The 13,832-nt window shown below is 39.9% G+C and overlaps 1 protein-coding gene across 1 annotated transcript in view; it reads left to right on the top strand.

Annotated features, from left to right (window-relative positions):
• The window catches only part of GADL1 (glutamate decarboxylase like 1), an 82,897-nt gene extending 69,789 nt beyond the window's left edge, over window positions 1–13,108 (top strand). The window contains exon 15 of the mRNA XM_075705002.1: window positions 12,935–13,108. Coding sequence (XP_075561117.1) covers window positions 12,935–13,108 — 174 coding nt within the window. The remainder of the gene's footprint in view (window positions 1–12,934) is intronic.
• The last annotated feature ends 724 nt before the right edge of the window (window positions 13,109–13,832 follow it).

Here is a 13,832-nt window from a genome sequence, read left to right as displayed (position 1 = left end):
TGTGAGACTCTTACTACCATCTGTAAACAGTGCAGGTCCTGATGGAAAAATACTGTCAAAGATCAATATAAGTCAATATATGGAGCTGAAACTTGGGAACTGTAGTCTATATTACTGATGTGTGTGGCATAACAAAGATGGAATGACCAGGATTTGATTTTCTTTGATCCCTCATGTCCTCACTAAGTCTTCACCTACAGTAAAGTTCACACCAGTCACCAGCCCTAGGTGTGTGCTGTGAGTGCACGGAGTGCTAACCACTGGAGGACCTGTCATCTGCACTGCAAGTGGGGCACTCTGCATTGCACCCTGATGCCTGAGTTCAACTGTGGTTCCTTCAGGAAGGAAATCACTTTGACCCAAGTGGTGGCGAGTTTGTGTGTATTCTGCAAGAGTATTTGCAAGACAAATTTTCACTAAAAATACCCTGTCCTGCTCACTAATGCACCTGAGTGATGTCTAGCTTTTGCATAGAGTTGTGGTTAAGATCTTGGTCATTATTTCCTTTCTGTGTGCCTTGGTTCCTTCCAGAGATTAAGATGGAGATGATAGTATTTCCTCTTGTCTATGAAGTACATTGAAATGTGGGGATGGAAAGCACTGTAAAACTCAAAAATAGAAGGAATTTTTCACTTATACTTAGGAGTATGACTCCTTTTTCTTTTCCCTTTATTTTTTTTCCTGCCAGCAGCTACTTATTGATTTGTGTCCCTGCTCCTTACCCGCCTGGTGCATGAATAGTAGATGGGTGTGGCTTTAGGAGTGTCAGGTTTTTAAGACAAATGAGAAAGTTTAAAAAATGGTGTAGCTCAAACAGAGCTTTTGATTCCTTAGCTGAGCTGGTCCTGGCAGAAGAATGGAAGGAAGGTCTACAGCAGCATGAAGGAAGAACCCAATGAAATGTACAATAATATAGTCGTGGTAGAGAAAAATAAGTATTTCAATCCCTAGATATTTAATTCTATTGGAAATGATATGATTTCATTATCAAAGCACAGTAATTATGACCCATGCAATACTAATGACTATTGGCAACAAGGCTCACGAGGACACACAATCTAATTAGCTTTAATGGGATGGATTTAATAATACATTGGATTAACATCTGTTAGAACCAAGTATCAAGATTTATTGTTCTCTGAATAAATATTGACCTTGTGCTCTTAGGTCAATAAATCTTAAGGTTGCCTCCACTTAAATGAGTATCTACTTATTACGTTAGCACTCCTCTGTTTCCTATCATCAACTTCAGTAGGAGGAGAGGGGAGCTGCATTTCCCTCCTGCTGCACCAAATGCTTCTTTAAGAAACTGCAAGAAAGTATTGAATTTGCAAATAGAGGAAAAAGGGTTGGGGCCTAAACTCTTTGTCCTTTCTTCACATAAAACTGCCCTTTCTTACTGTTGCTTGAGAAGTAGAAATTTCAGAAATGTTCAGAAAAAATCGATTAATAGTAATGCCACAGAAAAAGTGTGTAGCTTGCATCATCTGCTCAATTAAGCAGTCTTTATATTTTGTGTAATGTTGTGAGTGGTGTCAGAAATATTTGTGGGGGTGAGTGGGAGGAAATCCTGCTCCTTCATGAGTACTGAGATACAGAGTTTTCTCTAGGACTTCAGATTTCATTTTGTGCTGCACATATTTAAGCACAGATTCCTTTCTAACTGTAGGCGTCTCAAGAGGATTGAGATGGAATATGTTTCTTTTTCATGTCTACAAGGGAGGAATTTCTTCTCTCCAAAGGGGTCAGTATGGTCAGAAATATCTACAAGTCTTGCAAAATTTCTTATAACCGAGAAGAGTTCCTCTAAAAGCAGTAGAAAATGCTTGAGATTGATACCATTCAGCAGATATTTAGACCTTCTTTTCAAATTTAATAGAGTTATAAGGAAACATGTGTTAGTCTACCTCTACTGGAGGTGAATTCAGCTATAAAATTCCTAGTGACTTCCATGGCATATTTCTGTAGGTGAACGTTGATTAATGTAGAGAATTTTTTCCTGTGCCACTGATCAATCGGAGACTTTATAAAGTTTGTAGGAAGATTATTTGTATTTATTGAATTCTGCGGAACCTTTTTAATAAAGGAAATAAAATCTAGCAGACTTTAATGGATGAGTTTTATATAGTAGATCATAACTGCTTTCAAAGATCAAAAGATTGTTTTTTGTGTGCGCTCTCATAAAAATATATATACTGGTGCGGAAGCTTGACAAAAATGTGCAAGTTTTTCACTCTGCTATTCTTTTGCTTCTAATTGTACAATTTTTACCTTTTTGATGTGATTTATAGGTAGCTGTGGTACTAAGGGAAATTGTGGCATTTGCTGTAGTCCAGAGTGAATACCTGGTCAGACTGGTGAAAGAATAAGCTTCTCAAAGCAGTTTAGTGTACAGGATTAGAGGATTTAATCTGTGCCTCTGAATGCTAAGCCATATCTATAGGGGTGTAGGGTAGGCCCGAAGTTAGCAATTTTTTTATTCTATGTATTCCTTCTGAAGTAAGTATATTGTTACAATTCTCTGCAAGAGGGATGCTAAATTTTGAGCCCTGTGTGCCTTTCCCCCTCCAGATGCCCCTAAATTGTCTAGGGATTGACTGCAGTCTAGTTCCATTTAGCAAAGACTTTTATGAGTCATAATTACCTATATTTTGGTTCTTTAGTTTGCAAATACTTGTAGGTGCAAATCATTATTTTTCTTTCACTTTCCACCCTTTCAGACTGCAAGAAAATTTATGAATTTTGAAACCCTAGGGTTCCTGCTTTGTTCTTTCAGTTTCCTGATTGTCCATGCATTTAAACACAGAGGTTTGTAATCTGTGTTGCATTTCAGTTGTGGATTAAAAAAAAACAGAAGGAAAACATGCTCACTGGGGATGAGGAGAGGAGGGAGGCTGAGCTGGAATGAACGTTGTCCTGGGACAAGATGTACATGAGGAAAGTGGTGTTGATTTTGGTAGGGCTCCATGTGGAAGGGTTTGGTGGCCTTTATTTCATGTCCAGATTGGGCTTTAAATAAATGAGTCTCAGGTGAGCAAAACAATTTTAATAACTGACAGTTATTGGTCATATAATTCACTGGGTGGAGGGGGAAAGGGGATAATTTTCTTTGTTAAATTGGGTGATCAGATCAGACAGCAGCCTTACTTCAGTGGTAACAGTGTGGGCCATGGTAGACACCATCCTCTCATCCACCCTAAGAGATTTTAAGCAGCCTCTGAGAAGGTCATTATGATGGTTTAAAAAAAAAAAAGACACAAAAGATATCTAGTTTTGTTGTAATACTAATTTTTATTTAGATCTGGTTAAAGAATATGAACAAAGGCGCGTTACTGTTCTTTAATCCTTACTGTAATGCAAATACAGAAGGTGCTGCTACCTTAGACCAGAAGCTGACTTGTGCAAGTAGTAAATAAGATCTTAACAGCTGGGAATCATTCCAAGTTTCTGAAGTGACATTCTTTTTTCTACACCAGCAGTGTGTTGAGTTTTTGAACTTGTGTCACAGTATAATGTAATATTCCTATTGTAAAGTGCTCCTCCCAGCCCCAGACATTCACATTGCACTGTGATTTCTTTTTTCCCCCCAATGGAGTAGAACAGAAGCTCATCCCTATGCATACAAACTAAAAAGGATATTTTTTTTTGTTAGTTACTCTTGCTTTCAAGATGACAAGCTATCCTTTCATCTTGGAAGGAGAAGGGGAGCTTGTCTTTGGCAGGGTTGAAAGGCTGGAAAACCTAGTCACTAAAATGGGAACTTAACAAAATGTTGCACAGAAGAACCTCGTGTATGCTAAGAAAGCTTTGAAAATAATTATTTTTATAAAACTAGTAGTGCTCAGCTCTCAGCTCTTGTTTAAACAGATCAGAGTGATGAATTCATAGCATTGTGTGCTAGCCTTTGGAGTTTTCTTAATGCCTACGCTTTCCATGTGGTTTGTTGATAAGACCTTGGTAAAGCAACACAGAAATGACAGAAAAATAATAAGAAATCCAGATGAATTGTCTTGAAAAGCCACATGTGCTCAGACAGAAGACAACATGGGACTGTGCACCTGGAAAACCATGTTGCTCACCAATCTACATTTTAGCTGTAAGTAAAAACATACACAAACATCTTTAAGTGCTGATTCTGTTCCGGGTGCTGTCTGTTCTGGCTCCTCCTTTTCAGAGGCAAATGCCATTAGTGTAAAAGCCTTTGTGTGAAGGCTATTTTTTGTTGCGTAGATGACTGGCTAAAGAAGTCATTTAAGGCAATCAAAATCTGAAGCCAGCCCACCATCTCCTATTAGTCAGGTCATTTTCAGTGATTTGTGGGGTTCATTAATGTGTCTTCTGGCAAAAAGCAATGGGTGAGAAGATGACGTGCAAAATACGAGAGCACAGACACACTGCACAGCCCTGAGTTGAAGGTGCACAGAGAATGTCGGTATCAGGACAAAAATACAGCAGCATCTGTTCTCCTTTGATATGTTAGTTGCTCCAAAGAATGTGGAAGTGGTTACTGCTATTTTGACAAATGCACTTATTTCTTCTTTTGTTGCCTGGTGTGGCACAAGGGGAACACTGGCGCAATAGTGTACGGCAATAATTTATTAGTGGTTTAGGGATGTGGGCCCAGAACAAATTCTAGACAAAAGAAAAATATGTTTGGGTTTTACAGAGCGCCTTGGCTACAGGAACAAAGCTGTGATTGGGTGTGCAAATATTTGGTATTTCGATTGTCCCGGTTGGGGTGACAGCTGACAAATGATCTGAGTTTGTTTTTAATTATCACCAAAAGGGAAAAAGCCTGTTGTTTTAAAGCCAGCAACTGATGTTGCAGCACAAGGCAAGAAAAGATATTTAACAGTGGAGGATATACTTTCTCAGTGTTATATGTTGAAAGCACTATTACTTCCAAATATTCATAGTATTTAGCTAGTTTTGTGATTACAACCAACCAAGGAAAGTGTTTTGTTCACTTATATTGCATCCAATGATAGATATTAAAATGCCAGATACTGTTCTTACTTAATACTGACTGGTATCATTGATATCAAAGTTAACTTCTGCAGTCATACTGGGAAATGCAGCAGATATGCTGTGAAAGATGTTTGAGAGACCTATTTGGCACAGAAATTATTTAATATATATCACACTAGTGTACAAAGCACCCACGAGGCATCAGGGCTGATTACAATAGATGTATGAACACATAGAGGCTTCACTGCCCTGAAGGGTTATATGCCTCCTGGGAAGGGAAAAAGAAACCTGTTACCCAAAAGAGATGGAGTGATTTGTCCGAACAGCCTCTGGCAGGGTTGGGGACCTGTCCTATTTGTTGAGTCTGTATCCAGTACTTCAACCACTGTGCTATCATTTAAGCAAGATTTGAAACAATATTGTGAGGAGCCGCTGGAATTAATAGCCCGTATGTAAATTTTAAAATTGTGTCCAAATACTTCACTGAATTGCTGTTGTGTTTTTTTTTTTTTTTTTAAAAATTTGGTGGCAATTGCTTTACAATAGTTGTTTTCTTACGAATATACATTAATCCAAACTGATCATTTCTTGCAGGAAGCATAACTTCTCAGACTTTGAACAGACAATAAGTTGCCTTTTAAGTAACAATCATGAACTTCCAAATGAAAATTTGCCTCTTCTGAGTAGCCAAAATAGATTTTTGTGGTCAGATGAGAGAGACTGTTCTGTATAAACTTGTCTTCCATTGCAAGGAATAATTGAAGCAAGAACACAAAATGTGTTTTCCATTTTTGTGAAATCATGAGAATGTGATCTTTCCATTTTGTCAAAAGGGTGACTTTTTGCTACAAATCTTCAGGCAATTTCTAGTGCAGTATTTGGTACCTCGGAAAGTTTCATCAAGGCTGTGTTTGAGGAAGAGAAATAGTTTGAGCTGCTAATATGCTCCTGTCCTTCCAACACTGTCTAGCCTGCTTTTGTGGATCCCTAGAAAGGTTATTGATTTACTGCAAGTGTGGCTTTCTCTAGTAAAAGCTGAAGGCTGTTTGCAGACTGCCACCTGACGCAGACACATAAGGAGGAAATTTAGATAATTGCATTCTGCTTCCATTGCAGTCCCTGGCAATTTTGAAACGAATTTCAGGAGAGCAGAATGGGGTCCAGAGACTGGGAGTTGCTGCTGTCAGCAGCTGGAACACCTCTTCAGCTTCATGTTGCATAGATGCTCAGTGACCTGGGAACTGTCCAAAAGATTTGGAAAAAATGTTTCTGATAGCAGTTGCCAGTATTAACACCAGTTTTTATAGGCATTCTGATTTTGTAGCACTTGCTGGGCTAGCACGTTTAGTCATCCACAGTACTCGAAGCTGTTCACAGGAGATTTCCAGCCAAATTTTGCTGACAGAACAGGCAGTCCCATGAATTTTCTCATACTTTCTGTCTTTTCTGGGGGCCAAAAATTCTACAGATGTTTCAGTTAAGCAGTGTCAGCACTTTTGATCCCATGTATTTATGGTTGTACAAATAATTGATTTTTTTGTTTGGCCATTGAATTAAGAAACTGGAAGCAGTTCTTGGTTTTAGTTGACTAGAAAGAATTTTTGGTTTCAGACAAGCTGAAATGTAGCAATTTTCTTAGTTTTGGTTTCCTCAGTCCTTTTCTACTTGCTGCAATAAAAATGGGTCAATTTCCAATTGAATTTAAGTTTTAATAGAAACCAGTCTAATTTGAAACAAATACTAAAAATATTTTTCTTTTAAAAATTTAGAAAAACTTTAGGCTTTTCTGGTTTCTTTATTTTTCTGGCTAATGCTATCTTTTCACTTGGGCTGTTTGGCAAATTCACAGTTTTTTTTTCCCGAAGCAAAATATTTTTGTAAATTCATTGCTTAGCAGAATATTTTTACCCAGCACTGTTGTCAATTTACAACTCATTCCTGTTGCCTTAGTGTTTAAATACAAAATTTACAGAATGTTGCTATTAAAGAGTATAGCCTCTAGCCTACAGTTTGTAAAAGCTGTTGTAATATGTCAACATCTGGTATGACTAGACTAATATGACCAGAGTCTGTGAGAATGGCAGCAGTACAAATGGCATTCACATAACAGAGGTACAGTCTTGGAGGCATAGAAAATAATTTGTGATGGGACAGTTTGAAAATACTGGGTTAGGTCTAAAATGAGATCCCTTACAGATTATGGGACGGCATGGAGAAAGAAATTCATAACCAAGGTTGGACATAGTCTTCCATTATGAGCAAGGTATTCTGCAGTTGTTCAACCTGAGCTTACTTGCACTTTCAGCATATCTGTTAATTGCAAATGTTAGAGGCAACATTAGAATAGAAAAATAAGGGGCTAATTAAAACCAGTAGGTGCTTATTTCTTTATTTAAGCAAGAAGACCAAGGTAGCATATTTGTTGGGAAATTCTGCTTCTTCTTAGGACAACTTATTTGGCTATCCATACCCAGCAGCATTAGTGCAGTTGGGGTTGAGGGCTCAGTGGATTTACCTCATATGAACAAAAGAGCTACGTTACTCTTTTCTGTCCCTTGTCATCAGAAAGCACCAGCTATTTTGGACTAAGTATAGGACTTGAACTATAAGTAATAGTGGGGTGAGTATTTTAGAAGTTAATGGGATTGTGTGATTTGAAAAAGCTAGGCACCCAGTTATCTTATTGTGATTTTTTTTTTTTTGTAGTTAGAATAAGCTTTAACGAACCAATTCTCATTACAAATGTCCATACTGTTGAACAGGAGGCAGCTTATAGTGAATGAATTCCAAAGCATAATACTGTGCCATGACTAATGGGGTGGGAACATCACCTATTTAACAAAGCTGCTCTGGAGATTTCACTTTATACAACAAACCCATGTGCTAGGAAATTGTTCTTAGCTTAAGAACCAGGCTTATGTAGCTTGACTACTGTGAGAATGGTTTTGGAGGCCTTGCTAGCTGAGAGTAGAAGAAATTATCTCAAACAGGTGTTTCATCAAGTCCTCTGAAAGGATAAGTGTCCAATCTTGCGAACTAGCTCTTGGAGACACTGGGTACATGCTTCTCCTGCTGAGAATGTGATCAACTCTACTGATAAGTCAGTCTTTAATGGTGGTTACTGAAATGTGTTATGCGGTCACGGCCCGAGCTTGGTGGAAATTCTTGAAGTGTTGGAGAAACTTGCATTGAATGCCATTGACAAGTCAATTAGGGGGAACACAGTGGTTTTTAAGGTATTGCCCTGTGGTATGATTGTGCAGAACCACTCTTCTCAAGGATACTTGAGATATGGAGAGGGAGACATATTGCTTTCCTGATCCTCCTGGTGCACTAGATACTTCAGCTGTGGTGTCCAAGCTGGTCCTGGCTACTTATCACACTGCTCTGTGTGTGTGTACATGCTGGGAAAGAATATTGGCATCTTCCATGTGAATATTATGAGGGTCAGCTGTGGTCCGGGCTCTTGATTGGAACAGCATAAACTTTAGGGATAAAACTTTCTGTTGTTTGTGGTATAGAATAGAATCATAGAATCATAGAATTGTTTAGGTTGGAAAAGACCTTTAAGATCATCCAGTCCAACCATTAACCTACACTACCAAGTCTACTCTAAGCCAATCAAGGGTAGACTAGACTAAACCATGTCCCCAAGTGCCACATCTACCCGTTTTTTGAACACTTCCAGGGATGGTGACTCCACCACTTCTCTGGGCAGCCTGTTCCAATGCTTGACCACCCTTTCCGTAAAGAAATTTTTCCTAATTTCCAACCTAAATCTCCCCTGGCGCAGCTTAAGCCCATTTCCTCTCGTCCTATCACTAACTACTTGGGAGAAGAGACCAACACCCACCTCACTACAACCTCTTTCCGGCCCTTCTTGTAGATGGGCGTCACGTTGGCAAGCCTCCAGTCATCAGGGACCTCCCCTGTTAACCAGGACTGCTGATAGAGGATGGAAAGTGGCTTGGCAAGCTCCTCTGCCAGCTCCCTCAGTATGGCTGAGTGCTGGCTGAGAGTTGGAGAAGAGATTATCCTGTCAGTCAGGTAGATGGAGAAGGAGCCAATCTACTATGTCATTTTTGCTCTAGTTTAAAAAACTCTGCTATTAATAGTAAGGGAAGCATGAGATGTTACAGCCTCTGTGTAGGTCTGCATGGGGAGACTGTGATGCACCGACAGTCCTCAGGAAAAACAGTTTCCTGGGCCTCTGGTTGCACAGTGCAGTGTGAGCAGCTATGCTGCAGCATGGCCTTCCATGCACAGCACCTCCTCCCCACCTTCCTAGGTGGAAGAAGGGCATGTCTGATAGCTAATACGCTGCTGTAGTGAGTGTTTGAAATAATAATCTCCAGGATGGATTGGCAGGGGAGGCTGGCAGTGGAAGGAAGAGGTGAAGGGAGCAAAGGAGAGGACTTCGGTTTTAGGATACATTACACTTAAAATTCTGAGACTGCTCCACTGACGGGCCACATAAAGAATTAGATTTACAATTTGAAGTAAGTTCCGTAGTAAAATAATTGGAGTGGTGAAGCAATCTCACTCTCACTAAATTGCTTTCCGAGGACCCTATCCTGAATGGGGCTGTGCAGCTCTTTCTGATATATGAACATCCTCAGGTCTCATTGACTTTGGTGGCATTTAAACTCATTGAACTCCTCACTAGGCAATTAGTTCCTTATAGGTCTAATTTTTCTCCTGCAAAGTGGTAACTGCCTTTACTTTCAGTTAGCAGTCATACCCTGTGCTCCTCAAGTCCAAGCCTTAGCATGCATATATCATTTAACAGTTCTTTTGTGAGGCATGTACTTAAGCATTTGTGCATATGTTCTGTTCCTTACTGCTTTCTGTGGGTAGGATCCATGATAGTTTTGTTGCGCTGACTGCATCACATTAGCAAACAGCACGTGCAAAATACTTGATGGAAAATCTTTCCAAAAATAATCCTCTCAAATGCCCATAAGACAGTTTTATGTTTTGTTTTGTTTCTTTTAAGTAGGAAGTGTTTATTTTGCCTTCAAAAAGGGACGGATGCACTTCAAATTAAGAGGACAATTTTATTAGCATGGAGGATGAATGAGACAATAAATGAGATAATGAAAGTGAGATTTTTCTACCTTTCCTTTCCACGAGAGAAGACCTGCTGAAATGCAGTATGTTTACAGTCCTCAAATTACTGAAGCTCTAAATGTTTTTGCTTTCATGGTCTCCATTTGTGCTACTGCACATTTTGGGATGATGGATTGTGGAGCACTGAGTGTTGAGATGAAGAGAATCAATAGTGTGATACAAAAGATGAAATAACTCTGATGGAACATCAATAAAGGCTAAAAGTTGCCATAGGGATTTGAATCTTAAAAAAGAGCTTGAGAAAGTATATTAAGAAGAATTCGCTTCTCCCCTTGCACTTGTAGTGTCTTTATTCCATGAGCAGAGGTCGCTTGGGGGTTCTTGTCAAGTACAGGGGTGGAGGAATTTTTTTCTTTTCTGTATGTATATGATGACCAGCACAGTGCCTCCTGGGCGCGATGTCTTCCAAGCATTGTCACAGTGTCGTTGCTATCTCAGCCTATAGCTGGCATGAATAAAAATGGAAAAGTAGAGCTCTAAATAGCCTCGTGTGCTGTTAAAGGGTTCAACACATGCAAAGTGTAGGAGAAGTAGGAGAGTTTTTATCATGCCAAAGTTATTCACTGTTTAAGGGAACGTGTGTTACAGGTCTATCCACTAGTGTGCATAACCAGGAGTGTTCCCAACCAAGTGTCTTCCCACTTGACTCCACCACTGGCAAATTGTGCAAGAACAATTATGAGGCCCAGATTTTGCCCTAGTGTTAGCACTGCACAGTACTGCATTCAGCGATTTGTTAGGATGCAGTTTGGAATATTTGGTCTGAAGCAGAGAGGATTGTTTGCCGGGTAACATAGTTTTCAGGGTGAAGAAGGCTGTGTCATGCAAAATAGCTACCATCTCTATCCAAGCAGAACTCCAGTGTTTTTTGGGTTTTTTGGGTTTTTTTTTGTTTTTTTTTTTTTTTTTTTCCCCTTGAGTATGGGCTAAATGAGGTTAGTCGGATATAATTCTGAGCTATAAAACAAGAAAACTGAGGAATCCTTGAATCATTTGGTAGGCAGACAGAAACCCAGGTGGATGAGGGTATAGGGATAGATTTGATTACTTCTGTTTCTAAATGATGTACGCATTGCAGATACACAGCAGAATTGTGTTTTCATTGGTAGCTTTCATTAAGAATCTTTACACAGGAGGCACACCTGGAGCTCCACATTAGATTTTATGGATTTTATGGGAAAAGGTGCTATTGAATGTGACTGAAGGTATCACAGTATGCCTCTTAACATTTCTGTTGTAATTCTGAGTGTTCCTGTCCTCATCGTTATCTTCTTGTTTCCCAAATGTTTACCAGACCTACTTTCATGACTTATTTCTCATTTTTTGCTTGCAGCAATACGCAAAACCCCACAATTCTGATTGCACATTGCATTCTGAAAGGATATTCATTGCTTTTATGTACATAATTCATACTGATGTTGCATTCTGGACTTTAATTAGAATTCTGACTCTATCGCTCTCGTAGTTTAAAAAACAAACACTAAATAAAACACATAGCTTTGTCACAAAGATAAACCAGCATCAGAGAGGCAAATTAAGTTTGAACCATAAACACTCCTCCTCTGAATTCAATATACATCTTGAAACAATGGTAATTTACACATGTACCACTAAACAAATAAGGGAAGGCTAGGCTGTTAGTGTTGAAAACCTTAGCTGTTTCTATCTAAGCAAACTGTATGGGACTTGCCTACTAAAATGTGCCATGCAAAAATAAAGCTATTAAGGCAAGGTTGGCATCATCATTTTTCTTTTGCAGATCAGGTGGTAGTTTCTGGCAGTAACTTTTAGAGCTGAAATAAATTAATGCAGAAACCAAGGTTAGGTCATACACCTATTTGCTTAGTTCAAAGTCAAACCATCACAAAAGAAAGAAAAGGAATGCACTGTTCTAAAATACATTAGTGTTATTAGTAATATATTAAAATGCAACACATTTTTAAAAATACTGCTTCTGTCAAAATACTTATTTATGTTGAATTCTGTCTTCAAAGGAATAGAGTACTTAATCCAGCAATGCATTTGGGCTTATGACTGATTTCAAACATGAGAACACAGAACTACTCACATGCTTAAAGTTAAGCACAAGATTAACTGGACAAGGTTAATAGCTCTTCTGGGATGAGATCAAGTGTTCAGCTATAAGGACCTGACTCTGCCAGTCTTACTTGTGTTTTTTTTTCCCTGCAGTGAGACACCTATGAGATTCCGTCCCATTCAACACGAGTGGTGTAGCCAAATGCTACTTACGACTTAAATCTAAGAGATGAAATCTTAAGCTCCAGGATGAGGCCTTCTCCCTTAATATTGCATCACAATGAATTCTTTGTCAGCTTAAGTTTCACAAGGATTCAACAGAGAGTGTCCTCTAGGGAGAGCTACTTTGCAGATGTGGAGAAGATGTGGAGAAGGGCCACCAAGGGCAAGTAGTCAGGTTTAGCCTAGTTAGCACAAGGAGAGAAACGCTGCCTTTTACCAGCTGCAGCTGATGTTCTTCCTGAGTTCAAACCTTTGATCTAAATCAGGAAGACTAGGGACCTTAACCCAAGCTTTTCCATGTCACAGATGAATGCCCCAAGCAGCAGGCTTTTGAGGGTTTTAGATCTTGCTCTGGTTCTGCCAGGAGTCCCAGAACCTGAGGGTCTTAGTGCACAGTCTGCCTCTAAACCTGCAGGTCTGAGCTTTAATGTTTCTTGGGGCGGGCAGTGGGAAGGCAGGCAAGGGGTGCAAAACTCAGACACTTCAAAAAAGCTTCACAGGTCACAAAATACAGTTCCTGCCCTAAACTGCTGTATTTCTGAGTGTGACATCAACCCTTTTTTGTCTCTGCTTTCAGGTTGCTCCTATCATTAAAGAAAGGATGATGAAGAAGGGCAGCATGATGCTTGGGTACCAGCCTCACCAGGGCAAGGTCAACTTCTTCCGCCAGGTGGTGATCAGCCCGCAAGTTCATCGAGAGGACATGGACTTCTTGTTGGATGAAATTGAACTGCTTGCTAAAGACTTGTAGCTGTAGCTCCACAGCACCAGGTGCTGCTTGCATGTGATACTTATGGAGAGAGAATGGCAGCAGCATTCTGGTGCTATTTTATGAAAGGTAGTAAAAAGCTTGACATATAGTTTGGAAACTGTCATTTACACGGTGATGTTGAGAGCTTTGCAGGTAGAACACCCCTTCACAGGAAAGTATTTGCTGATGGGGGCTGAGAGTGGCCGGGAGCAGGCCAATGCTTGCCGCCATTCTGGGAAGGGTTTCCTTGAGAAGGGAGCACTTCTGAAAATGGTGTCTAGGTCCCAGGGAGGGCAGCTATTTATGGGGTGCCTGTGCACAGTGTAGCTCAAACTGGTCACTTACGTATGCAGGCAATACTCCTCTGAAGTTACTGTTAGGAGTGAATTTAGCTCAGTGAGCTTTAAAATGCTAGTTAATACTCTGTCTACTCTGTCAATATTTTAGTTTGGTATGTGTTTAAGGGTAGAGGCCTGGTTGGTAATTACACTGATAAGACTGAACATTGTGGACTTGTATGAAGCGTTCCTCAAGGCCCCCAACTGGGTGGACTGCCCAAGTTTTCTGCCATGAGCACAGTCAACATGGGGTTGTGCAGTCATCATCCTGGGAAGTTTGCAGGACCCCAGGCAACTGATATTGACCCTGCTTTAAGCAGGTGGAAGTAGATGACCTACTAAGGTCCCCTTAGTAGGGGAGACACCCTTCCAACCTAACTGATTTT

Source organism: Pelecanus crispus, chromosome 2, assembly GCF_030463565.1.
Source record: "Pelecanus crispus isolate bPelCri1 chromosome 2, bPelCri1.pri, whole genome shotgun sequence".
Classification (NCBI taxonomy): Eukaryota; Metazoa; Chordata; class Aves; order Pelecaniformes; family Pelecanidae; genus Pelecanus; species Pelecanus crispus.
This window is presented reverse-complemented; position numbering and strand designations above follow the sequence as displayed.